This window comes from Cibotium barometz, chromosome 60, assembly GCF_041138505.1.
Source record: "Cibotium barometz isolate CiBa-2024 chromosome 60, ASM4113850v1, whole genome shotgun sequence".
Lineage (NCBI taxonomy): Eukaryota > Viridiplantae > Streptophyta > Polypodiopsida > Cyatheales > Cibotiaceae > Cibotium > Cibotium barometz.
Genome location: NC_141105.1, coordinates 37,668,367 through 37,695,088, shown reverse-complemented (window position 1 = coordinate 37,695,088; position 26,722 = coordinate 37,668,367). Strand labels below are relative to the sequence as shown.

Sequence of the window (26,722 nt, the reverse complement as noted above, 5' to 3'; positions counted from 1 at the left end):
GGAAACTTGGGGTGTAAATTCATTGTGGGAGGTTCTCCTTTATATCAAAATTCAATGTATTCCCCTACAATATTCAATTGAAGAGTTTTTTTATTGCTAATCTTGTATCGGGACTAGACACTGGCCGTGAATCATTATCATGTCGTGCAAAGACCTTCCCGACCTTCTCACAACAAATTTGTATGAGATTAGACACTGCTAACAAAGAAAAATAAAATCTTGTTAGTAAGACCTTCTCAGTATGTGTAAGATTCCTCCCCCCCAGCTTTTGAGGTGTACATGTGTAAGAACCTCTCCTTCTGATATTGTAATTATTCTCAGTATGTGTAAGATTCCTCCCCCCAGCTTTTGAGGTGTACATGTGTAAGAACCTCTCCTTCTGATATTGTAATTATTCTCCCCTTTGAAATAAAAGAAAGATTCTGTTTTATCCTGTTTTGACCTAGAGAGAGAAAATGTCTAGAGAGAGGTAGTCCAAAATTGAGATATTTTTGAATATAAAAATTAAATAGAAATGGGTATAAAGGACCTTAGCCTAAGGGTCTAGATTTTTAGAAATTTTTGGATTATGGTCCAATTAAGGTTCTTATGGGGGGCCAATAGGATCAATCCAAGTGTGGGGAGGAGATAAATCCAATTTATAAAAGAAAAATACCCAAAAATGAGTAAATGCCCACATAAGATGAAGAGTTGACTGAGTACAAGGTTTATTAGAAAAAAACTGAGTATTACTAAAAAATGAGATATTTTGGGTATAATGATTTATTTTTGACACATGTGTAAGGAAAAGGGGGTCCTTCAAGGAGGCGCATATTTCACGTGTGGTGGAGTTTTAAACTCAAAAATATTGTGATATTTTTATCTCTCCTCTCTCTTGGATCAAACCAAATCAAAAGGGAACCAAACTAGTTCCAAATCTTGTCCAAATTCAACCAAACTAAACCTGGAAAATTCTAGAAATTAGTTGGACTTGGTTAGAGACCTCCCTCACCTATAAATAGATCCTTAGTCCTTTGTAAAAAAAATATGAGAACTATACTATGCCAATATTATGTTGAAATAATGATATTTTCTATTATCCTCTAAAAACCTCTACAAAATTTAAGAGATTGGAGCTTCTCTCTCTCTTCAATCTTCCTTGGTGACTCCTACAACATACCAAACCAATGAATTGGTTGGGGGTCTCTACTATGATCAAAGAATCAAGTAAATTAGAAGGTAAAGTGTGGATTATTGTCTTTTTCTTATTAAAACTCCAAATGCTTCTCTTCTTCTCAACCCCTCTCAAGCTTGAGAAGCTTTAATTTGAATGAAGGTCGTGGAGACCTAACTGATAAAGTTACAATAGCTGACAGAGAGTCAAAAGAGGACGTCTCGCGTAGCAAGGTCGGCCGAGGTCTTGACTAGACTCAGTTTGATTTAAATGGTGAGCTTCCGATACGGTGGATGAGGGACCAAGGAAGCGGCCTATGAGTGAAGCGCTAGGTGAACTGCAAAGGATCCTAGAGGGTGCTGACCATATGGTGCTCAGGCTTCGAGCTTTGGGTCGCCGAAGATACCCACACGTGCATCGTGGAAGATATTGGAACAAGGAGTAAGAGTTGTTTTCTGAAACCGGGCATGGATCTGGTTGATTGACCTTGCTGGTCCTCAACGGATGAGTCCATGGCTCTTTTATATGGATCTGTTGGTTGATCTTGTTGATCTTCAACAGAGATTCCATCTTGAAGTTTTTATAAGTGAATATATTGCTAGGTACTATGAGCTAGGAACTATCGAATCATTCAAATCACATTCAAGTGAGCAAGCACTGTATACAAAGGGTGGGAGATTTCAAAGGACAAATCAATCAACATCTCAACTTCCAAGATGTTATCACTATGGAAAACTTGGTCATACCAAGAATGAATGTCGTTATAAAGATAAACCAAGGCTTGTTTGTGACTATTGTGGAAAAATTGGTCACCTAGAAGAAGATTTCTATCAAAAAAAGAAGCAGGCAAACTACATCGAGGCCAAAGCTGTCCCAGCACTGAAGACGTGCTCTTCTAGAGAAAGAACCATTGTACCTTTCACCCCTCTTGTCTCTACAAAAAGTGTGATGTAATCAGTCTCTGAGGTCGTATGATACACTCAAGCTGAAATTCATAGCCAAAGTAGCTATAATGCCAAAGTAGCATAAAGGCCAAAGTGGCCTAGTACAAGGGGAGAGAGAGGAAGAGTGAAAGCCTAAAAATTGTACCCAATCTAGCATCAAGGGAGGGTGTTGAAATGAGTGATGCTAGAGTGCCAAGTCACCTAGCCAAGTTATCCCACATGAGCTATCATAGCTTTGTTGTACTCTCCTCATATAAAAGAGGACTATTTCAAGCAATGCAAAATGTAGCAAGCTCTCAAGCCTCTCTATGAGTAAAAGTGTGAGCGTACAACATGAGTAGAGCAAGAGGGAGAGAATGCACATGAGACAAAAAGAAGAAAGACTAAGGGTCCTAGCTCAAAGGTTGATTTATATGGTTACATGTAAAAGGTGTAGTATCAATGATGTGATTGATAGAGGTACTCACCATTGGCAAGTACAATGCTCTTGTAGGCTTGTAGTTATATCTTTTTTAAAATATACAAGCCTACAATAACTTTGTAGGCTTGTATAAATACCTCACTTTAATAAGTGTGATATCGTATGCCACATGGCACACTTATCTCATCCACTTATAAGAGTGTGTTCACACACTACTAGAATAATTATCCTTTTAGTACACAAGGGGGACACACACACACATGGGGGACTTCAAATCCCAACAAACTTTCCTTTGGAGAAAAGATAGAGATGGTTGAGAAGATCTTCAATAGCAGCTTTAGGATAGCCTTTGGACTATACCACACACTCAACTATAGCAAGAAAAAGGCTTGTTCTCCGCTTCAAACTCAGAGGTTAGTATGTGCATGGCTCAAAGGCTCACACAGCTCAGGGGCTCACCAAAGCATGGTCTTGTGAAAGACTTAGAGTCCAAGTTTTTCTTTCAAGGAGACAATGCCACTTACATACCAAAATGCAAGCTAGGCCTAATCCATGGTAGAGAACCACGCAAAACCCATTAGCCTTCCAAAAAATACAACCCCCCTTGCTATAAGTAGCCCCCCTTTTTGGTATAGGTGGTCTGCTTGATTGGGTGTGGAAACTCTTCTCATAAATGTTACTACTTTTATAGTGCCTTTTCATGACCCTTGTTCCTCACTCATGTACGGTTGAGAGTCTCTAGTTAACTAGGGACAGTTGGTCGTCAAGAACTCTGAAGTTAACTATATGAAATTGGTTGTGGAAAACTTGTATAATTGAAAGTGTCTGGTTAACTAGTATAATTGGTTGTGGAAAACTTGTATAATTGAAAGTGTCTGGTTAACTAGGGTTGACACTTGTCTTCGCCAAAAACTTCTACATTAACTATATGAGATTAGGTGTGGAAAACTTTCTCATAAAGGTTACAACTTTGATAGTGCCTTTTTATGACACTTGTTCCTCACTTATGTATGGCTAAGAGTGTCTAGTTAACTAGGGTTAACACTCCTTCTCTTCCTCTTGCCTTCTCCATTCTCCTCTCCCTTGTTTTTCTCCTTGTCGTCCTATTTCTACTCCTTCTCTCTCTTGTTTTCTCCTTCTCTTCCTCTTTCTTCTCTTCCTCTCCCTTTTCTCCTTATGGCTGAGAGTGTCTAGTTAACTAGCGTTGAGACTCCTCCTCTTCTTTTTCCCTTCTCCATTCTCCTCTCTCTCTTGTCTTGCTCCTTCTCTCCCTTTTTTTTTCTCCTTCTCATCCTCTTTCTACTCCTTCTCTCCCTTGTTTTCTCCTTCTCTCCCTTGTTTTCTCCTTCTCTTCCTCTTTCTTCTCCTTGTCTCCCTTTTTCTCCTTCCCTTTCTCTTTCTTCTCCTTCTCTCCCTTCTTCTTCTTGACTTCTCCTTTTCTCCTTATGGTTGAGAGTGTTTAGTTAACTAGCGTTGAGACTCCTTCTCTTCTTTTTACCTTCTCCATTCTCCTCTCTCTTCTCTTACTCCTTCTCTCCCTTTTTTTTCTCCTTCTCATCCTCTTTTGGCTCCTTCTCTCCCTTGTTTTCTCCTTCTCTTCCTCTTTCTTCTCCTTATCTCCTTTGTTCTCCTTCTCTTCCTCTTTCTTCTCCTTCTCTCCCTTCTCCTTCTCTCCCTTCTCCTTTTCTCCCTTCTTTTTCTCCTTCTTTTCCTCTTTATGCTTCTTAGGTCCTTTCTTTTTCTCTTTCTCTTTCTCTTTCTTGTCCTTCTCTCCCTTCTTCTTCTTGACTTCTCCTTCTCTTTTTTCCCCTTCTACTTTTTCTTATTTCCCTTTCTTTTCTTCCCCTCTTCCCTTCTCTCCTTCTTCTTCTTCTTCACTTTTTTTGTTTCTTCCTTCCCTTTCTCCACTTCTCTTTTGCTTTTGTCTTTTTTCTTTCCTCCTCTCGCTCTCTCTCTCCTTCTTTCCTTCCTCTTCCTCTTCACTTTTTTTGTTTCTTCCTTCCCTTTCTCCACTTCTCTTTTGCTTTTGTCTTTTTTCTTTCCTCCTCTCGCTCTCTCTCTCCTTCTTTCCTTCTCCTTCCTCTTTTCCCTCTTCTTCCTCCCCTCCACTTCTAGCACATAAGCAAGGGCTCATATACTTGGGTAAATGTTACGCATACATACTTGTCCAATCCCATGGCCCTGTAATCTGGTTTGGGTCCACTAGAAATAGATACTCTTGGGAGTGGTATTAGAAATCCCATGGCCCTGTAATCTGGTTTGGGTCCACTAGAAATAGATACTCTTGGGAGTGGTACTAGAAATGCACTTTTCCCTTTTGAGTATCCACATCCTTTGCCCTTTGGAGTATCACATCCTTTTGCACAATATAACCAGCCACTTGGCCCATGTATGGACCCAAGCGTGCTGCTTCTCAGATACTACTATGTGAACCTATTTTTCCTCTTTCTCCTTATCTTGTAAAGGAGCCAAGCGTGCTGCTTCTCAGATACTACTATGTGAACCTATTTTTCCTCTTTCTCCTTATCTTGTAAAGGAGCCCTCACTTCTTCTTCTGACATAAAGGGTAACTCATATTATGAGATTCATAATCTTCCTCTTTTTTGGGACCCATCCTATTAATACAAAAAGAAACCAATCAGCTTACAAACAATAGGCTAGTAGTAGGATCCTGTATGGTGAGGTAGGTTTTACTATGGTAAAGGGTGGAGAAGTAAAGGACACTTTTCATAAGTGTTAGCAAAAGATGTTGATGTTTATTCTAGATCTATAGCTGGCAGTTTGTATGTATTTTAGCTTCCTATTTTTCCACCGTGAAAAATCAAAGTTTTTCATAGTGCTATTAAACTTATGTTTTCATCATTTTGAGCATACCGGATGTTTTCTGACTAACTACTATATCATTCTAAACCATATCCACATCTCTCGTATGTGCCATGAAATTTGGTTTTTTCATAACGTGAAAAACAATTGGTTTTTCACGACAGTGAACTTGTGTTTTTTTCTTGTTTTCTATTCACTATTACCTGGGGTATTGTTGCATGCTTTCTAGAAGATTTTAAGGTATTTGATTTGCACGATCATGAAAATTGTAGTTTTCCATAATGACAAAGCATGATGATTGAATTCATTTTGAGCTCACAGAGCATGTAGGGAGCACTAAGGAAATCTTTGAAACCTATTTCTCATGTTTTTTCCTTGATGTGAAAGATCATGGTTTGTTTTTCATGATCGTAAAAACTATACAGGTTTCTCATAGGTTTTTTAATCTTTGATGAACAGTATGGTTAGTTGATATTAGTACATGATATTAAGGAGCAAGGTTAGAGGTTAAAAGTTAAGTTATTGTGTGTGACATGAAAATCTCATGTTTTTCATAGTGTGAAAAACTACTTGGCTTTTCACGTTAAAATGTGAACTTGATTTGACACTTTTGCAAGTATATATGGGTTAGCCTCATGTAATACAATAAAGAAATAAATTTTTTTGGCTAAATACCATTAGTTTGTGTTTGACATAAAAAATAGTAATCTTGTCTTGATGTAAAAAATTATGAGTTTTTCATGGTGACTTTTAATCATTGGAAATATTAATTGGAAGATCCAATATGATGGTTATGTGGTCAATTTTGATTTTGGACCACTTGGAAGAAATGACTTTGACACAGAAAAACCATTCAAACCTGAGACTCTCTTTTCATGATGTAACATGTTACTTCTTTTTCTTGATTTTTAGACTACTAGTAGTATGTAATGTGTTATGTGATTTTTTCATGAAGAAGAGAAGAAATATGGTTTTCTCAAGATTAGGGGTTTTTTAATTTTAGGGATTCTATTTTTTATGATCTGAATGTTATGGTATGTAGTCATACATCTAGCAGAGAGAAGCATGTTATGGTATGTAGTCATACATCTAGCAGAGAGAAGCATGTGAAGAAAAGAGAGGATGCAAACAATCAATCAATGAGCACATTAAAGCATTTGTATGGGTCGCAAAGCAGGCACTTTGTGCTCGTGTGATTCTCTCTACATATCTAACACCAAATTAGCTCTCGTCTTCAATAGAGATGCTATATAGCTTTGAACACTGTTAACTAGTAGTGTGTGCATAGTGAGTGATCAGAGCTAGAACAAGGAGAGAAGGTAGGTGAAAATTTTAGAGAGAAAGAGAGAGAGAGAGAGAGAGAGAGAGAGAGAGAGAGAGAGAGAGAGAGAGAGAGAGAGAGAGAGAGAGAGAGAGAGAGAAGGATGCTAGTGGTCATAAGCTAGAACAAGAAGAGAAGGTAGCTAACAAAAATGTACACAAAGAAGGGCTTGGGAAATAGGAGTAGAGAAAAGTGAGGGGTTCAATACAATGAGTAGATGTCTTCTTCTGGTTTTGATAATTAGTCATTTATATTTTGGAACTTGTTTCCCCCTTTTTTTTAAACAATTTAATTTACTAACAAATGTGCTATTTATAAAGTGCTATCAAGCATCATGCTTCTAGCCTTGCAATTCTTTATGGGCTAGTTTGATGCTAGAGACGATGGCATTGACTATGACCGTGGACTAATATGATTTAAGTCATGTCCGCCTTGTGCATCCAGCCCTTTCATCCCCCTTATTAGCATCCAGCACCTCGATCTTAGAAGTTTAAGATCAGACATAAAAACTCCCTTCATATGAACACACTTGTGTGGGGAATTTTCCATCCATTGTTTCACATCAATGATACACTTTTATTACATATCTTTGCTATTGAGCAATTTGAGGTAATTTGAGTTTAAAGTTTTGTGCTATAAAAGATCCTACTTCTTATGCGTGGTGTGCCTAAATACATCGCCCATTGTATCCTCTTATATGATTGCTTAGTACAAAACTCGCCGTCTTCCACAAAATCCTACCCACCACCATTCAATGTTGATGGAAAACTCAACAATACCAATTATCCTCTATGCAAGTTTAATTTCAAGGCTAACTTGTCTCCTATAAGCTTTGGGAAACCATCATTGGTGTTGATAATCATGCCCCTCCAACAATGAATGCACAAAGAAACCTATTGCCAACCTTGTCCAATCTTGTCCTTTTCTCTCTTTAAAAGTATGGCCTTCTTTCCAAGTATATCAAGTCAAACAAAGTTTTGATGGGATTTCTTTTTTACATTGAGATAAAGCATTGTTGGAGTGAGGCCTTTTTGGGTTTCAATTGAGCCCTTCCCTGCGGTGAAGTTCTCCACATTGTCATATATCCTCAATCAACCTTTTAAAAAAGACCTAAACCTAACTACGCCAAAGTAATGTGCTACCACATGCATTACAATTGTGTCTCACAAGATATCCATCTATCCCACTATGCCTTGAAGTTTCATCCATGAGGCCTTATATACAGCAACACATAAGCAACCGACATCCTAGGTCACGTCTTTGATTGCAATGAGGAGATGTCTAAAGGTCCAAGATGCGTACTTGACAAAATTCCTTCTTTTAGAAAAATCAAATTTGGATATGGCAAAGTCTCAAAAATAGCACCCTTTGAGATGATGCTAGATGCAATTTGAGATGTGAAAGTCCAATTGAGCCTTTGTTTGAGATGCTAGATGCAATTTGGTATGTGAAAGTCCAATTGAGCCTTTGTTTGCTTTGATGATGCCTTTCCAAAAATAGCACCCTTTGGAACCCATCACTCCAAACTAATGCATCAGTTGGACCCAAATTAACTCGCTAGTAAGTCACATAGTAACCAAAGTTTTCGACGATCTCTAAATTACAGCTAATTAACAAACTCGAGAGTGATCCAAGGGATGTCATTTTTAGAAAGGTTTCATCAAAGCAAACAAATATGATCCATACACAATTTTACCTTAATTGGATCTTAATTAAGCTTTTAAATGAATGAACCACATTTCTCACTAGAAAGCTTCAACCGTTAACACTTGCACAAGGAAGTCCCGATGATTCATTGAGATTCAGTTTGGTTTAATTGAGCGCAAATGGATTCAATTGAGGTAAAACCCGGTTCATGAAGGTCCAAGTGAGGTCCAAGTAAGCCTTTGTCTCCCTTTCCAAAGATAATATCCCTTGAATCGAGATTGGCACCTTTCTTTTATCGGTGCCGATTTGCATCAAAGGGATATTCTATTTGAAAAGATTTATCAAAGCATAGAAACTAAAATGTGAATCAGTGTGGTCACAAAAGTCTTGGACCAAAATTGGATCCTTTATTAGAACTGAATTACAAGTTAAAGACTGATGAGAGCAAGAAAATGCTTAAAACTTCATCAAATTGGACCCATGTATTTTTTTTTTCAAAGAAAAAGATCCTTCTATTAGTTAATGAAAAACAGCCACAAAGGGCTAAGTACAACCACGGAGGGCTAGATACAAACTCGCCTCATGTACAAGGTGGGGACCAAATAATCAAAAGAGAGGAAAGAGACACTTCTCCTTTAGCTGGCAGAATTGGACCCATGTATTTAATGTCACCCCAATTGGATCTGATTAGTTGGCTTCATGAAATTTTTATATCCATGAAGTAGTCCCTACTAGCTTGACAACTCAAAAGCATAAGTGTTTGCTCAAGAAGATGTCCTTGCTACAAGAGACTACTGCTTAAGAAATTGTCTCTTAAGCTTTGGTTTGTGAAGCTATTGGCCATTATATAATGGGACTACTTAATGGGCTTATGAGAGCTTGTTAGGATTATGCATGTAGGAGTTTTGTAATGAATCTCACCGATACAAAGCTTTGGGCTCATAAGTCCTTCAAGCCTAGTTTAACGATATCAATGCAACAATGATTTGCAAACATTGTCAAAATAAGTTGCTACAAATAAACAACAGTTATGGGAAGAGGTGAAGCTTTTAGAAATGTTTCTTTCATCCCCCCTCTCTCCCCCCACATCCATGCTTCACGCTCATCTCTATTTTTTAAACATCATCATTAGAAGATGCTTCAAATTCTTCTCATGATTCTTTATTCAATGTTTGGGACAACACTCCTAACTGAGTTTCAAGGGTCCTCTCTATGGGAACTCTATGATGATTTGCTTGAGTTTTGAGACAAAAGAGAAAATAGTAGCCAATCACTCTAGATCCTGCCATGTGAGGCCTTATAGTTAAGTAGTCTAAAAAGTTAAGATCTATCATGTTATTAACATCTAACAATCGCAAGGATTTACAAGGCAACGGTATTCCATCATCATACGTCCATATATGCATGGTACCATGCGCAAGGGGCCCTCCCATTGTTTTATGATGAATGCCTTTGGATGGGGGTGATGTTTTCATTTGTATGGTAAAAGCTACCACCAGTAAGCCTGGGTCAGTGAGAAGTGTGCACGCTATACTTTCACTGGAGTATTGTAAAGCAAGTGAAGCTACGTTAGATTCAAGATTGGTTTTTACATAGCAAGTCTTCTTCTTGTCTTGTTAAGTCCTCTTCACTGTCACGTTGGTAAGAGAGAGCATTGAAAAGATTTCTACAATCAACAATGACAGGATGGGCTTCAATCGAGAAAAACAGGTGGTTCTTACATGGAAACCCTACACTTCAAGAAGACAACCTACGCTTACAACAAAATTCTAACCACCAGGTACATGTCCACACAAACTCTGCCTAGAAAAGTAGTGCACTCGCCATATCTGGGTAGAAATGCGAATAGTAATTCAACTTCGCAATCAGATTAAGTCCACCTCCTCTCTAGCAGTTTGGTGTATATTTACACAGGGACAGCTAATCAGGTTTGTTAATGCTGGAAATTTGTAATAACAATGGGGATCAGGCAGCGAGCTTTCTGCCATGTTCGCTTTACCGAGAATCATGTACATCATGACCAAATTTTGTGTGTTGGAGCAGTGCCCAAAGACAAAACTTTGCTGAAGTCTGTCGTTAAGCAGGGCAGATCATATGCACCTGACTTTTGTTCGAGTACAGACTCTTCATTTTATTGTGTGTGCCCTGAGGGACACTTCCAGAAACAGTCTTATAAACAGACGGGTCCTACACTGAGCCACAATTCCAACACCCACGTTAATGGACTCGTTTCACCAAAAAAAGCTCACCTCAGCCCTCAAATTTGAAACCCTGCAACTTTATGAGGCACTTGGGAGAAGAAGATGAGCCACTCTACGATTCAAAAAAGGCTGAAATCCACTAGTATGCCCTCCAAATAGTAAAGGATAGGAACTTTCCCCATAATACCCTTCACATTAAATAATGGATCAGCATTCAAAGTTGAGGCCTAGCTCATCTAATGGCTCCAAGTCGACCAGCATTGAGAACTGCATTAAAAATAGGGGGCACCACACATCTTGAGCACAAGAGTGAGTTGATATCTAATATTAGATAGTATTCTACACAATTCAGACACCAAATGTAGCCATGCTCACACTTGTAATTTCAATAGATAAACTTCATGTAGCGAAAACCAAGTCCTTGCAGACCTTTCTGTTGCCTTCAAAATATTATCGAGGAAGTCTAGATGGCTCTCCACCTAAATTACTCATCGTGAAAACAAGCACTTCTAAGCCAGATATGCCTTTCAGCCAGTGTTTCAACATACCCCACGGTATATGTAGCAACTGCAAAAACAGCTCTCTAAAGATAACCTTAGAGACCATCTGTCGAAAGTGATTGAAGTTAACGGCAATGCATCCTTGAAACCGAAGCACTGGTACTCAAAACAGATCACGAGCAAAAGAGAACACCAGAGAACCCTCCTCTTGTATTTATAACACCTAGCAAGCATGGTGTCTCACAGAAGTCAACCATTTTACTCTGGTTCAAGTTCATTGGTAGCAATGTAAGCCCTCCTTAAACCAAATCTAGCCTTCATGTTGCAGTTTCTGCCACGGTTGAGGACACAACAAGCTCAACAGCTCTGAAAGCTCATCATTGAGCCTCCTCTTCTAAGGTTTCTCATAAGCCCCAATCCTTACTCCTGAAGATAGCACACAATTTTTTATTAGAACCAAGTCACGGACATCATCTCTGGTCGAGACACACTTTATATATATACCTAGATGAATCCAGGAACATGCCCAAATTCACCTTTTAGGAACGTGCATGCTATATACTCATGGTAGTCAAGCCACAAGACTATGTAACCTACACATTCCTACGTTCCCAACTGCACCTCACTAATCAGAATGCAGATGGTATTCCTAAGTTCTGTAGACTTAGTAAAGCATGCAGAGACAACTAAATGAAGTTTTTAAGTCAACAAATTAGCGACAATACCTGACTTATCAGTCGTTCAACTTTCAGCTTCAGATAGCTTTTCCATGATGCGCAGGCTAACACTGCAAAAATGCAAAGAGATTGTAAGTACTCCATGAGAAGTCTTTAATTAGCATGCACTTTACATGCAACCAGCAGCTCCTTGAAAGCACAAAAGCCAACTCAATAAGTTGAACCAGAAACAGCATACGAGTTTACCACCTTTAGTTTCACATGATGTGCAAAAAATTCCTTTTTAGAGGTTTATAAATCATAAATTAGGTGTCAGGATTTTAACTTACGCCCCCTTCTGGGCAGCAAAATCAAGTACAATCTACATCAGTCATTGGTTCCCTCAACTCAGAAAGACTCAGAATTGCGGAGTTCCGTGACCGCTGAAATGCGCCACATGTGGCATCAATTGTACAACATTCTGCAATAGGCTTGTCTCTAAGAAATTTGCAATACCCTTGCACTCTACTTCAGCTGTCAGCTTCCACACAGACTCTGACACAAGATTAAGAGGTCACTAAGACAAGCTGGAACTTCCCGAGGGAAGACAGCATGAGCTAGTTCCCCCTTTTGTAGGTACGAACTCAAAAGTAACAAAAGCCCCCTCCCCGTGAGGGCACCTCCTCACCTAACAGCAAAAATCTGCCACACCGTATCATGCAGATACGTTAAACACTCACCAAAAACCAATTTACAACCTCCTGAATCGTTATCACTCACCAGATTATCAGTTTACTGCCTCCATAGACACTATATAGCCACTGGGGCTATATACATCGGGTCAGTTCTCAGGACTGTTTTCCCCATAATGTAAAAGTATGGGATGAAAAATTATTGCTAGATTCTTACTAGTAGCTCATGTAAAGTCAACAGGTGATGAGCGTGTGGCTAGTATGGGCAGGATGTGAGACTACAAATTAGAGGATGTGAAAAGCAAGGTATCAGACATGACCCATCTGAGGTTAAGAAGCTAGTCTAACCAATACAACCAAAGGTAAGGCATTCCTCCAGGGAGAGTATATGCAGGACATGGAAACAAAAGAAAAAGAGAGGGGGTTTCACCAGTTGGAATACCTTGCAAATGCAGCCTGTATGTAACAAAACGATAAAAAATGCCACCATCTGACAAAGTCTAGTTGTGGCAGAATCTTGGCCTCTTCTCTACCTTCCTCCAAATAACACACACATTCAGCACAACTAAACCCATATGGTATGGCATAACCCACACTCATGAGATAGGTTGGTGTAATAGCTCTGATCTTGTAATGCAGGCAGACATTTTGCACACAAACAAATCCTAATCTAGGACCAACAGTCCAACTAACATTGCTATAATTGTACTTGTGTTTGGGGCAAAAAAAATTTGTCAACCTTGGATTTATTCCTATCCTGTCAAAATTACAAACTATTTTTTGCTTATAGCTGGAAAAACACAGAAATCTTACTTGAAGTAGTCCTTGGAATGCACCTTTCAGCTTCCCAAGCTTGAAATTTCCTCAAACAGCTGCACTATAGCATGTACAAGTTGTAGACAACCCTAACAGATAATATGATGCAGAATTGATTGCAATATAAGAGTCTGCTCGATATCTGGCAGCTTATGGGAATCTGTTTAGATGACAACAGGTTTGTGTACGATGGTAATAGCCCATAGAAACAGAGTCTGGTGTCATCTAGAGTTTGGTAGGTGGCCTAGAAGCAGAGTCTACTGCAATTGGAGGGCTTTCTGACGAGCTTACAGAGATACTCTCTCATGAACCTCCTAGCCTTACCACTTTAACACAAGAAATCAGTGTAGGTCTGTTTGTGATTGCCTCAATTGATATGCAACAATTGTAGGAACTTGATATTTGACCTAATCACATGTTTAACTGAATCCCCCCATGCGTAGTGGCTGCCGTGCAGCAAATTGCCAGCTAGGGTTGAATTCAAGGGTCTAGCTTTATTTAAAATTTAAAGCAGCAAATGTAGAGTGCTTCACAAGCTGGTCAACCAACTTGGGGGCTATTCAACAGTCTGTGCTGCAAAGGCTTGCATGCAGTAAAAGGTGCTAGCTCTTGTGTTTCCTGCAAAAAGAACTGATATGTATATCACAAATTCATCATTCAATATGTCTACTTGCAACCATAGGAGCCTGAATGAAGACCACTACAAGCCCTCTAGCGCTCTGCCCCTCATTTAAAGCCATCTTCCTGTGCCTGGAATCCTGTTGCAAACTTGCAGACATCCTGCTGCCAATTTCTGTGACTGCCCTGTGCTGGCTTGCTCTGTTGCAGCCATTTTATGCAAGCAAGCTATGCGACTCACATTAGGTGCACATGGGTGTGAGAATGACTGACTTTTAACTTGTGCATTTAAACTAGTTCAGGTGTAAGACACCAGAGGTAAGCCACAAGGCAATCAAAGAAAGCATGATACACGCATTGAGCTGTGGTATCTGGCGCACACCATGCAACAATGTTTCAGAACAGCCTGGCAAAGAAAATCAAGGCTCTGAATAAATCGCTGATAAACCATATTAGTACATTTGATCTGCATTGCCAGTCCACAAACTCAACTTTCTCACATTAACCAACTCCTTACGAAACTCCCCGCATAGCCTTTAGAGTGAGAAACTCAAGTATTTACATTTTTTATCATTGAAAAACCTTAACAACTCTACTACTTGACCTGCAACTCCAATAAACTGCCTGCATTGAACGAAATCATCACATTTGAACCATTTCAGTCCACTCCTAGAAACCTTGGCACATGTGTGTCTCCACAATCATTTTGAAAATCCAATCTGAAACATATGCTTGCCAAACCACACCAGCACGTGGTTGCAAGCTGAAGGAGAGTTCTTTTGCACCGTAAAATTGCTTCAACACATAAGAAGACGGGCTTTGAAAGCTAGAAACCTCAGACAACATCTAGCAACTGAATACACAAGGCTTTGAAGGCAACCACACTAAATATCTGAGACAGCAGTCTAGCAGCCAAAATTTCCAAGACCTTAATGGACTGATTCAATTCTCATGTGCATCTACATGCCAAAGGTTAATGCTCAATAGCTGCCAAACACTGGAAGTGGACCGAAACGAAACCCAGTCCATTTTCACAGTCCCTGGTCCCTCGTCTCTACGTAAGTCCACACCCTCAACATGCCAAGCAAGAGTGGATGGATGCATGTATACACACATGCATGCACGCAGATGTGTGTAAGACCAGTATGTAACATTCATACATACTTGTTTGCTTGACCAAAAACGTCTCTTTATGTTCTTTGCCAAGATGATCAAATAACCAATCACGGGGAACACTTATTATGTTGCATTACGGTAATTATTTTGGAAGGTAGCATCCCCTTCCAATACACACACACATGTGCGCACTTAAGTACCTGAGGACAATCGAGGACCTTTTAAATTGAGTCTGAACTCAGCTGCATGACTCCCATCATACCAGCAAAGAAAGACACTATCTTTGAAGCCATACTGCTCTCAGGTCCTGGAGTTCTTTACGCTCGGCACCTCAGTTGTATTCACAAAGAACTGTACAGCACTTCCTCAAACCACTAACTGCTTCATTAACCAATTAGCTCACCCTTATCTGGTAATGTCATAAAATTTGGTTCTAATTTGAGACTTTCATGCACCACATGCATCTTTCACATAAATGGCATCGTAGAGATTCTTAGAAAGCCTACGGTTTGGATGCTTCCTGCATACATAGCTGGGAAAATATCAAACTGCTTATCTTGAATGGGAAGTTTGTCCAACTATAGGTATGCCAGATCTTCTCTAGAAATTGAAAAATGATTGTGCTTTTCAGCCTCCTTAAACGACTACTCCTATACCATGTGTTACAAAAATGCCATCTTTGTTGACATGACATGATCCACCACCAAAATACTGATTCAAACAAGCGAACAACACTGAAGCACACAAACCATAGTTTAATCCAAGCTATTCTGCAACCCTTGTCAACCACAATTTTCTTCACTGAAATTCATAATTGAACTGAGGCAGCACCACAACTATCGTGTAGACATAGCAGGGTGTGCCAACAGCTCTAATAATGCCACCTCCTTTGGATGCCCTGACCCACTAATGAACCACTGGCTCCATATCTCAGCATGCAACTCTACTCCAAAAAAAAAGCCTGCATGGGTGACCAGGCTCATGGCTTGAGAAAGTGGAAGCATAGTTGTTTTGAAAAGGTCAAGGTCCTCAGTGTAAAATGTCCCCAGATATTTCTGCATGATTGCTACTGATATTTCATAATCATCTGTACTGTCAGCGAGAGCAGGATTGGTTCAGCTTCTATGCAAAGGCTGCTCATAAATCACTGCTGGCTCCATATCCCAGATCACATGTGGGATACAGCAACCTATGCCAAAACGTCTTCAGGTTGCACAGGTGACCACACAGCCTTTGCATGGATGTGGTACTGTTAGTGCTTCAACTCACAGTGCGGATGATCATTAAATATCATTGGCCATCCTGCAGAAAGAGCTGGAGATAATTTTACATTGAGCATGTTGACCTCCTTAAAACAACTGCTTTTTGCACATCAATGTGCAATAGATCTAGTTTTCTTAAATACAATCTGATATTAAGAGATAATGTGTGATAAAGTATGAAGGTAAAGAAACCTGAATCAACAAATTGACAACCGTCCATGCTTTTAAAGCCCATCTTAAAGCCTTTTCAACTTGTGACCTTGACTCTGTAGCTTGCACTCACAAACTTATCAAAAACAAGGTCCTGATCTCTCCTGTGGTCTGACTATAACAGAACTACCAGCCAAGAAAACATTAAGATACTTGTCCAAAGAACACTACACAAGGATACTTGTCCAAAGAACACTACACAAGGCCAACTCATACAACAGAAGGTAGTAGAAGGTAGCTAGTAGCTAGGTCATGACATCAACCTTAAAAATGGACCAGATAAAGGTATTTAAAACCCTACATCTTGTACCGGATTAAAAAACTGTTGAAAAGTGAGTGCTTGACCTCCAAGCACCAAAAGAACCAGACTTCACTTTTTATTTGTACATCCCTGTGTAAGTCCAGACTCAAAATACCATATGAACCATACCCTTGAAAATTTTCTTCCTCTGTTTAGACACTCATAAATCTCTTTAGGGTATAGCACGGCATTCCAAACTCTTGACCAGAAATCTGGTTCCTATTCCATTCAGTAAATTAAGACATGCACCTCAAAAACTGTAGCCTATCTTCATCTCTTGCATCAAACTAGCAGATAATGCAAGACATCCTACAAATCATAGAACTTTATCTGCATCATTCTTATTTACTCCTGCATGAGTTGAAGCAAGTGGCCACACCTTAAGACATCATACGAATCAAAAAGCTTGATCTGCATCATTCTTATTTACTCCTGCATGAATTAAAGTAGCTTGCCACACCTTGGTAAATCCAATCAGTAAATTAAGACATACACCTCAAGAACTGCAGCCTATCTTCATCTCTTGCATCAAACTACCAGATAATGCAAGACATCCTAGAACTCGATCTGCATTGTTCTTACTTACTCCTGCATGAGTTGAAACAAGTGGCCACACCCTAAGACATCCTACAAATTGATTACTCCTACATGAGTTCAAGTAACTGCCCACTGTACCATTCTTGATTACTCCTGCATGAGCTGAAGTAACTGCCCACAACTTGGTAAGTTCTATTCACCACTTATGATACACAGCATCTTGCTCAAGCTTCTCCCAACTTGTACTAGTATGCCAACCACCACAAACAGCGTATTCATATCATAGACCAAACATGCAGAGCTTGATAAACTTCAAGTGGTCCGTAGAAGGAACTTTTTTTCTCGTCATAGAGTCTAGACACATTTGTCATCCCAAACAAGGAGGCAAGTTCCAACCCTTCCCCCTTCCATCCCTGAGACCCACCCAGGGAGAGCTTCAAGAGTGGACCCACTTTCAAGAAGAGAGCTAGCAAGGAAGCATCAAGCTCTACAAAGGAAAATCATGAAACAGCCTGCCATTTTACACCTATGAGTAGACAGCACAGCCACACATTAAAGGAGGACACTTGCATTAGATAGGCTCCTTAAAACCGTGGACCTCCCATATCAGAGTGGCAAACCAATCTTAGCTGAAAATAACCTTGATCATGTGGGGTATTATTATTTGCACCTTGAAGAGGTAACAAGAAGCCCCACAAATGGACCAATAATAGTAAACTACATCGCATATCTCTGGACATGAATAAGTCTCCATGAATGGCAGCATTGTTCAAAAGCAACAACAAAAATTCCATCAAAGACCCCATGAACCAGTAGGTCAGGTAATGCTCCTTTGATACACATTCAGAAAATCAACTGTCTAAAAACTATTTTGTCTGGAGTCTAGGAGGCCATCACTTTCAATATTGCTAATGAAATTTGATACAGGACCAAACTCCTCCTTGATTCTTTGATTTGGCAACATACCAAGCTAAACACTACTCCCATACAAAAGCTCTCCTGATTGGAGGTCTAGCACGATTACAATAAGGGACACATCACAAATATCCACTTGTACAGTTTTGTTCGATTATGCCAGTCCATAATGAGGCTCTAGTACCAATGCTTAACTAAGAACTAGGTGAAACAGGGAGAGACTGCAGGAAAGTACGCTTAGCCCTAGAAAATGGCATGTGCCCCATAATTATTAATACAACTTGAGAACGGTTTGAGGTGTCAAAAGCACACAAAAATGTGAGAGCCTGTATAACCTATCTCCGGACTGGAAGGGAGTAAAAAAAGTACAAGGAGGGACTCGAGAGCAGTTTGAGGTGTCAAAAGCACAAAAAACAAGATTAAAAATGTGAGAGCCTGTATAATCTATCTCAGGACTGGAAGGGAGTAAAAAAAGTATGAGCAACATGAGACCCTGTATAACCATATCTCAGGACTGGCTGACACTTAATTTTCTTCTCCTGCTTGGCTAAGCTGGGGCCCAGGCTAACACAGATACATTCAAGGCTAAAAGGGGAAAATGCTTTCTTGCAGACACCTAATTACCAATTCTTACCTGAGGTAACTTGGAAGCTAAACTGCACGTAATAAAAGCAATGGAAGTCTTGGAAAAACCACTTGCACACACACACTACCTAATCTGCAACTGTATTGCATCAATGTGAGAGACACCTTTACATACAAACCTGTCAATGATGGCCAAGTCTGAAACTTTTGAAGATTACTGAAATCCACCTGCGGGAATAACCCAACTCACAGAGCAGATGATCACTGGCTTTTACTGCAGATCATAACAGATTTGCTGCTGCATTTCCACCTGCAGGCCACTAAGGAAAGGCTGGAGAGAACTGGACTGCAGAGGTCAAGATGGAGAATTAGGGGAGGAGCGCTGGAGGGAGGGCCACGCGCAGCGGGGCGGGGTTGGTTTGGTGGGGGGGGGTGCAGGGCAATTATTGTTGGCTGTTCCAGGCAGCCCGCCCTGACAAACACTGACCCACCTGCTATATGGGATATATAGCTTGGGTCCTTTCAAAGAGGGGTATGACAATAATAAAAAGTACTGTGAAAGCCAATTACAATCCTATACTGACCCCAAAACATCCAGCCAACTGATGTACTTAAATGTCCAGACTCCATCTGGCATGTGAAAATCAGCCAAAACTAAGAAGTCAACCTGGTTTAGTGTCTAGTGGCTCTCACCATCTTTTGCAAGCAACAGATGGGATTTCCCACTTCCAAGAATGTAGAGAATCAAAGCTTTGGGGAGGCCCTTGCTGTCTGTTGCACATAAACCGTGAAAACACCCCAGTCCAGAGATGGAAAGAATCAAATTATACCACCATAGTGCTCTTTTCGCAAAATGGCACATACATAGGCTAAATGTATACCAAGGAATCCCATTATCAGAGTGCCATAACCAAATGGAAAAAATCAAAGCTCTGTGAATATCACTGTAGTGCTCTTTTCTCAAAGAAGTACATACATAGGCTAAATGTATACCAAGGAATCCCATATCAGAGTGCCATAGCCATAAATGTAAACTGCCTACAAAAAATGGCCGCAATCAAGGCTCCTTGCAAGATATGATAATGCTCACAATAATTGCCTTGCACACACAAGGGCTGGAGTTTACCAAGCTTCCAAGGTCCTGAAATAGCTTGACGTACTGAGATATTATGATAACAACTAATTCCTTTGAGACCAAATTACTTTACTATCTGCCAAGCTGTGCAAACTTAGGTACTATAATCAAGCGACGTATGAACTAACATTTCAATTGTGCCCTGCCCCTCCCACGAGATGTCTAAAAGGTTATAAGGAAAAGCACGAGATTTGCATGGTCTGAGGAGACCTTTACTTTGGTCGACTGGTTTACAAAAATAAAAAGTTTGAAAAATACCCATAGTGACCAAAAGAAAGGCTTCAAAACAACAAGTCTACTGTTCACAACAACAGTCTAGATCTGCATCATAGCAACACAACCACTATTCAAAGAGTACAGCATAGTGAACCTTGAAAACTCTTCATAACTAGAAAACGGATAACAGCAATAGAAAAGCCATCCAAGTTTACAAAACCCACACTGCTGACTTGACACTACCTCAGAACCACACACTCTGAACATGCTAAGCTAGTACTTCTACTGATAGTTGAAAATATCATGCTGAAAACTAAGCTAGAAAAAAGTAAAAACTGCAACAGATTTCTTTTTCAGCATGTCTGGAGCAAAGATCAATCTCCACCTGCACTAGAAAGTTTAAGGACAACTCATGCCGGTACAATATCTTCCGGCACTATGCTGCAATTCACTTATCTGCAAGAAAATAAGAAAGAAAACAATGGGCCTTCAAGGACGCTGTAAAAGAACAGCTATTGATTGGCTACACAAACAACACTCAAAAAAAGCTTCTCATACATCAAGTAATCAGGTCATTTACGGGAATGAGGTACGCCACCACGGTGAGCAGCCTCGTATGCACCCCACGGTGGCACAGCTCCAGCACCATAAGGCACACCACCATCAACAGCTGAACCCATCTGCAACTTGCAAAAAAAATACGTGAGGCCAATTAAAAAAAACCTTGGACTACTAAAGTAAAGATCTCCATGTTAATAACCTGCCCCATGCCATATCCATCTGCATAAGACGGTACTGAGGAGTATCCAGCTTCAGGCCCATAGACTCCACCATACCCACCAGCTGCACAAGAGAAATTTGATTGTTAAACCCTAGAACAGGACCTAGGCTTGAGTTGAATGCACATGTGCATGGGTGAAAGGAGACATTAGGCTAGTTCCAAAACTTAAAACTAGATTGAATGGGACCCTCTTGTAAGAACCTAGTCACAAAGAAGCTACAAGCCATCAACTCAAATATGCAAAGACTACAGGCTATAACATCCCTACCACTCATACTTGAGAGTTGAGCACAAGTGGTGCAAAAAGATGAGTCTATTTAGTGCTCACACATAACAAACCCAAAAATGTTCAAATCTTTTCACATAAACCACCTTCCTTCTCTTATGGAGAAATGCAGATAAGATGAAGGAAGAGCTAGCAGCACCTACCCCGAACCTTCTTTTCCATGTTTGTAAGCTCTGCCCTTAACTTCTCCACTTCTCGAGCCATGGACACAAGGTTCTTCTCCATGGCAGTTCTCTGCTCCAGCAACTCCGCATTGGCCTTTTTTTCATACTCAAAGGCAGTCCTTTTTATCACAAGGCATTACAAGCTTTCATGTGTTTGAAATGTTTCCATATCATTTGTCAAGTCAACTTTGAACACAATAAAATATTCTATGCTGGGGACATACCTCACTCGCTGAATCTCCTGTCGGACAGTTTCAACTTCTGCTTTCATAGAAGGAAGCTGCTGAGCATCAGCCTTGCTCCTGTGCAACTCCTGAGTGAGCTGCTGCACCTGCCCACTCAACTCTTGGCGGCTCACAAAAAGCTTCTGAGCATCAGCTTGAACTTTTTGCAAGTCTACCTTCAGGGGCTCAAGAGCCCGAAGTTCTGCTTCCATCTTTGCTGATTTCTCAGCAATCCCTCTGAATTGTTTCTCTTTATCAGCCTGAATCCCAGCTAGGACATGTTGGAGGTACTGCACTTCCTGCTGAGCCGCAGCCAGCTCCTGCCTAAGGGCCACATGAGTGGCAGCCAACCTTTGATTTTCGGTGAGAAGCCTCTGAATCTCTGCATGCTGTGTCGCAAGCTTCTCTTCCACGATGGGTGGGAGAACATCAAACCCAGGCCGCATTCCCGGGCCAAAGCCTCCTGCACGAGGACCCCCTGGTCCTCCAATGGGCCCTCGACTAGGAAGCATAGAAGGAAGAAGCCTACCTCTGCCTGCCATTAGCTCCTGGAAATTCACCTGCAAGCTGCAAAATATCATCAGCAAGACATGAAATTAGGCATCCATAATAGAAATACCCATGCTTTTGAGGTATCAATCCATACAGATTTTCCCATGTACCAAAGATAACTTTCTGTTGTGTGCAAGACAAAAATGCAATCTCACTAACCCTAAGAATTGAACACTTGAAGAAAAACCAAACAGTTGAAAAAAAAGTCACAGGATGTCAAAACAACTCACAAGAACCTTGCAGTTTACTGGCTATGGAGGTCCGGGCGCTCTGCAGCAGAAAAACAAAGACGAAATAAGTTGAGAAATGAATCCTCCCCTTTCTTTAAAAGCACATTTACATTAAATTTATCCCCTCTCTCTCTCTCTCTACCAATGGAAAGGTTGGCATGTATCTTTTTTAAACCTTTTTCTCTTGGATCAATGAGTTTTTCAAGCTTAGGAATATATCATCCATCATAATCTTAAATTGTTATGGGTGTGTACCACAAATATAGCACCAATAAAGAAGCATAAATGAAAGCAATTAGCCAATGGGATGGCTATATACTTGCTTAGAAGCTTTCGTTTAGTCGATGAGATTATCCCCTCCGTGGCCCCCCGCGCCCATTCATCCGTCCGATCTAGAGTCTAGATTCCATTAATGAAATGGAATGAGAGAGAGTTTGAAAGCCATTCCTGCCACAACAAACGCAATCAGTATATCCAACACTCATACAGAACGAGATGAAATTTTAAAAAAAATCGACCGTCTCAAAAGCGTGCTACATGCATGCTTAGAAGCAACCACATGATTGTCTAGAGACAATAGATCAATAAGGAGAAACGAGCATCTACTAGTGGTCCCCAAGCAAAGTGTGTTTAAAGAAATAGATTTTTTACATTGAAAAGTGAAGAAGGCTCCTCAACGCACTGCCATCTTTACATCATCATAAAAATCTAAGATGAAGGTGTATATACAAGCTTTATGGGCATCTAATAGACTATTATTTGTTGTGTTGAGATGAAGGTGGCAACACACACACATATGCAACAAGCAGGAGATATGAATAAAAGCACAACACTCAATGTGGACTGATAAGAATGAGTGAAGTACAAGTGAAGTGACATGATAAGGTCAGTTACACACACTCATAAGAGTGCGCACATACACTTGAGGGGAATAATCTTCTAAAGAGGGAAAAAGTACCCTTGCCCATTATAAGCCTACATCCACACATAACTATCATATAAATGGCTACAACCCGCCGCCCTGTAGTGATGATGTAAACATGTATAGGGATCATGTGGCTGATCAATCCCCAAATGGCAATAAGCCAAAAGCTTTGTGAAAAGCTTTGAACTTCTCTCATGAGAGAGCCTTCATGAACATATCTGCCACATTATCGCGTGCTGTCATGTGTAGAGGCATAAGCTAGGCTAATCTCTTCTGCAATGAGCCTCTCCCTCACATAATGATAATGCACCTCAATGTGCTTTGTTCAAGCATGAAACACTAGGTGGCTAATGCACTCTAGCTATCATTAAAGATGGAGGTGGGGGACTAGTGTCCCAACATCAAGGTTTGCCAATAGGCAGAGCCATACACAGTCCATAGTCACTGTGAAAGCTATCATGTACATAGCTTCACAACTTAAAGTGGTTATCTTGTACTCAGCTTCTTGTTGAGCCATGATATACATGAATCACTAAGGTGAAAGCAAAAGCTACTTATGGACACTCACGTGTCTTAATATCCAACAGCCCAATTAGAATCACTAAAAGCATGCAGCTGAATATCACTCCCCTTAGCGATAGAACAGACCACTTGAGTGCTCTGTTAAGTATCTGAATACTCGCTTGGCAGCTTGCTAAATGCTTAATTCTGGGACTGTGCATAAACCTGCTCAATTGGGAGACCCCAAACTGGATGTCTGGCCTCATATTACAAAGATAAATGAGGCAACCTACTAATAAAGTGATACATGAAATGGTTCACCTACATCCTAGAGACTAAGCCTAGCACCTGTCTCTACTAGTGTAAACAATGGGCTTACAGTCTTCACATGTAAACAACCTCTATATATACTTTGACTGCAACATCACAATACCATCATCACACAACATAAACTGTATGTCCAAATAATAATGCAACGAGTCCAAATCTCTCATATTTAACCTTGAAGGCTAAAATATTCTTCTCATCAGGGCTTGTGAGCTACATGTTATCAACGTATAAAACGATAACCAAAAACAATCTTTACTCCTCTTTACATAGAGGGTACTCTGAGTAGGACTGTTGTAAAAACCAGTTACAACCAAGTATGCATTTATCTTCACATGAGCAACCTTAAGGCCTTATAAAGCTTTTCTTAACCTACATACTTTGGATTCTTGCCCCTTCTCAATAAAACTCGGAGGCTTAGATAAATAAACCTCCTCATGTAAATCACCATTCAAGAAAGCAATCTTGATATCCAATTGATGTGCATTCCAACAAATGATGCACTACCAATGCAATAATACACTTGATTGTTGTCATACAAGACGTGGGTGCAAATGTCTCATCATACCTTCTCTTGAGTATAACCCTTTTCAACAAGCCTTACCTTGTAGTGGTCACAAAACTCTATCATCAGCTTTACGCTTAAGCTTATAAACCCACTTCGTATCAATGGCCTTTTTACCATATACCAAGTGTCATTTTTTAGGATTGAGTCGTACTCATCCTGCATGGCCCACATCCAATGATCATTTCATGTGCTTCCTCAAAGGAAATAGGTTCCTCTTCATTGCATATACTAGCAATAAGAGCATGATCCACAAAAGAATAAGATGCATGATGATGAGAACCTGTATGTGTCCTGCTAAGTAAAAGAGTAGCTAATTTGCTATCCCACAATGTCTACACCAGCCATTTTACCATACTGTTGGATGCCTGTATGGATGCTCTTTCCTCATACACTCCACCATCCACAATTGCCTCATCAATAGACTAACCTCTGGGCTAAAATTTGAGCTAATTTTCAACCATTATGGGCTGATTTGTAACACCTTTTTGAGCATTCATTTTCTCCCGGCATTGTACAAAGGTAGGAGTGTATCAAAGATGTCCTGTGAGCATATATTTTGCTATTTTTTTAAACATAAAAGCATGTGTTGAATTGAGTTCTCAACATAAAAGCATGTGTTGAATTGAGTTCTCAACAAAGACAACATCTCTGCTCACTAAAATTTACTTTATGGATGGATGGTGAAGAGCATGTGTTGAATTGAGTTCTCAACAAAGACAACATCTCTGCTCACTAAAATTTACTTTATGGATGGATGGTGAAGTCTATACCCTTTTCTTTCTACTAAGTTGTATCCCACAAAAATGCATTTTATCGCCTTATTATCTAGCTTATTGCATTGTTGCTTAGCCCACAAGAGCGTAAGCAAGACAACCAAAAACACACAAATGAGCCACAGAGGGCCTCCTGTCATTCCAAGCTTCACAAGGGGTAATTGTCTACAAGGCCTTAGTGGGGCATCTATTTAGCACATAAGTGACACATATAACTGCATTCAACCAAAATATATGAGGCAAATTCTGGCCCTGTAATGTGCCATCTCTATGAGAGATATCTTCTTCCTCTAAACCACAACATTTTGTTGAGGTTAGTAAGGCATTGTGCATTGATGTTTTATGCCTCTTTCGGCCATATATGGATGAAACTCCTTTGACATATATTCCCCCACTCGATCTGTATGAAGGGTGCCAACTTTACATGCAGATACATTTTTAGCCATAGAAACAAAGTGTTTAAAGCATGTAAAAACCTCTGACTTTGCCTTCAACGGATACACCTAGGTGTGCCTAGAGTTGTCATCAATAAAGGTCACAAAGTAGAGATATCCCTTGATTAATGTTGTCCTCATAGGACCACATACATCACTATGTATAAGCCGTAATTTTTGGACAACCCTTACTAGTCCATCTTTCGGGAATGATGCCCATTGCATCTTGCCCAAAAATCACCCCTCACATACATGTTTGATTAGGGGCCACAAGTTTTGGCAACTTTGACACCATCTCTTGCCTTTTAAGGTGCAACAAACTGCCAAAATTCAAGTGACCAAAGCGAGCATGTCATAGTCCGCATCACTCATAGCATATGTGAATATAATATGTACCAATCTCTTATATCTGTCCAACTTGTAAAGTTCATGGCTTAAAGTACCAGATACCATAGTGATGTCTTATCCATCCTCCAATCATGAACCATATACATGTCATCAACAAATATGATCACTAGGCCTAGCCTAGCAATTGCAAAGACTTACAACAAGTTCTATTTAATGCTTGGAATAAACAAAACTTCAAAGAGAGTGATTGTCCCACCATTTGCAGTATGAGCACAACCTTACCAACTCCTTTCAACCAACACCTTTCACTAGATATGAGGAGTTTTTTATACATATGACTATGCTTCCTGTTGATAAGCAGGGAGGAAAATAAATCACATTGAGAAGTAATGTGCTTGCTAGCACCACTATCAAAGTACCAGATATGTGGATCATCGACATGCATATATATGGACAGAAGGATCATAACTATAGTGTACAATGAATGCTCAATCATCCTATGCATAGTTCGCTGACTCCTTCTTTTCAATACTAGGTGGT

At 40.0% G+C, this 26,722-nt stretch overlaps 1 protein-coding gene across 5 annotated transcripts; it reads right to left on the bottom strand.

Annotated features, from left to right (window-relative positions):
• Window positions 1-10,857: 10,857 nt before the first annotated feature.
• Window positions 10,858-22,463, bottom strand: LOC147605319 (protein FLX-like 1). 5 transcript variants are annotated; one of them, XR_015265206.1, is made up of 8 exons: window positions 22,307-22,463; window positions 21,525-22,091; window positions 21,280-21,419; window positions 20,830-20,912; window positions 20,628-20,749; window positions 20,455-20,525; window positions 11,736-11,797; window positions 10,858-11,436 (listed from the first exon to the last, which is right to left on the bottom strand). XR_015265206.1 is itself a non-coding variant. In XM_086793803.1 (6 exons), the coding sequence occupies exons 2-5, from the start codon at window positions 22,064-22,066 to the stop codon at window positions 20,642-20,644; spliced, it is 873 nt and encodes a 290-aa protein (XP_086649929.1). In that variant the 5' UTR covers window positions 22,067-22,091; window positions 22,307-22,463; the 3' UTR covers window positions 20,219-20,525; window positions 20,628-20,641. The 5 variants fall into 5 exon arrangements, 3 of the variants coding, with proteins under 3 accessions (XP_086649929.1, XP_086649931.1, XP_086649930.1); XR_015265207.1 differs by having other exon boundaries at window positions 20,650-20,749; XM_086793803.1 differs by lacking the exons at window positions 10,858-11,436; window positions 11,736-11,797 and having other exon boundaries at window positions 20,219-20,525.
• Window positions 22,464-26,722: the final 4,259 nt, after the last annotated feature.

Excerpts from the sequence above, each read along its gene's own strand:
- LOC147605319 (XM_086793803.1), bottom strand. The coding sequence starts at position 22,066 with ATGGCAGGCAGAGGTAGGCTTCTTCCTTCTATGCTTCCTAGTCGAGGG. Across the intron at positions 21,420-21,524 it reads CAGGAGATTCAGCGAGTGAG|GACTGCCTTTGAGTATGAAA; the intron begins GTATGTCCCCAG and ends TGTGATAAAAAG. Across the intron at positions 20,750-20,829 it reads ATGGATATGGCATGGGGCAG|ATGGGTTCAGCTGTTGATGG; the intron begins GTTATTAACATG and ends TGCAAGTTGCAG.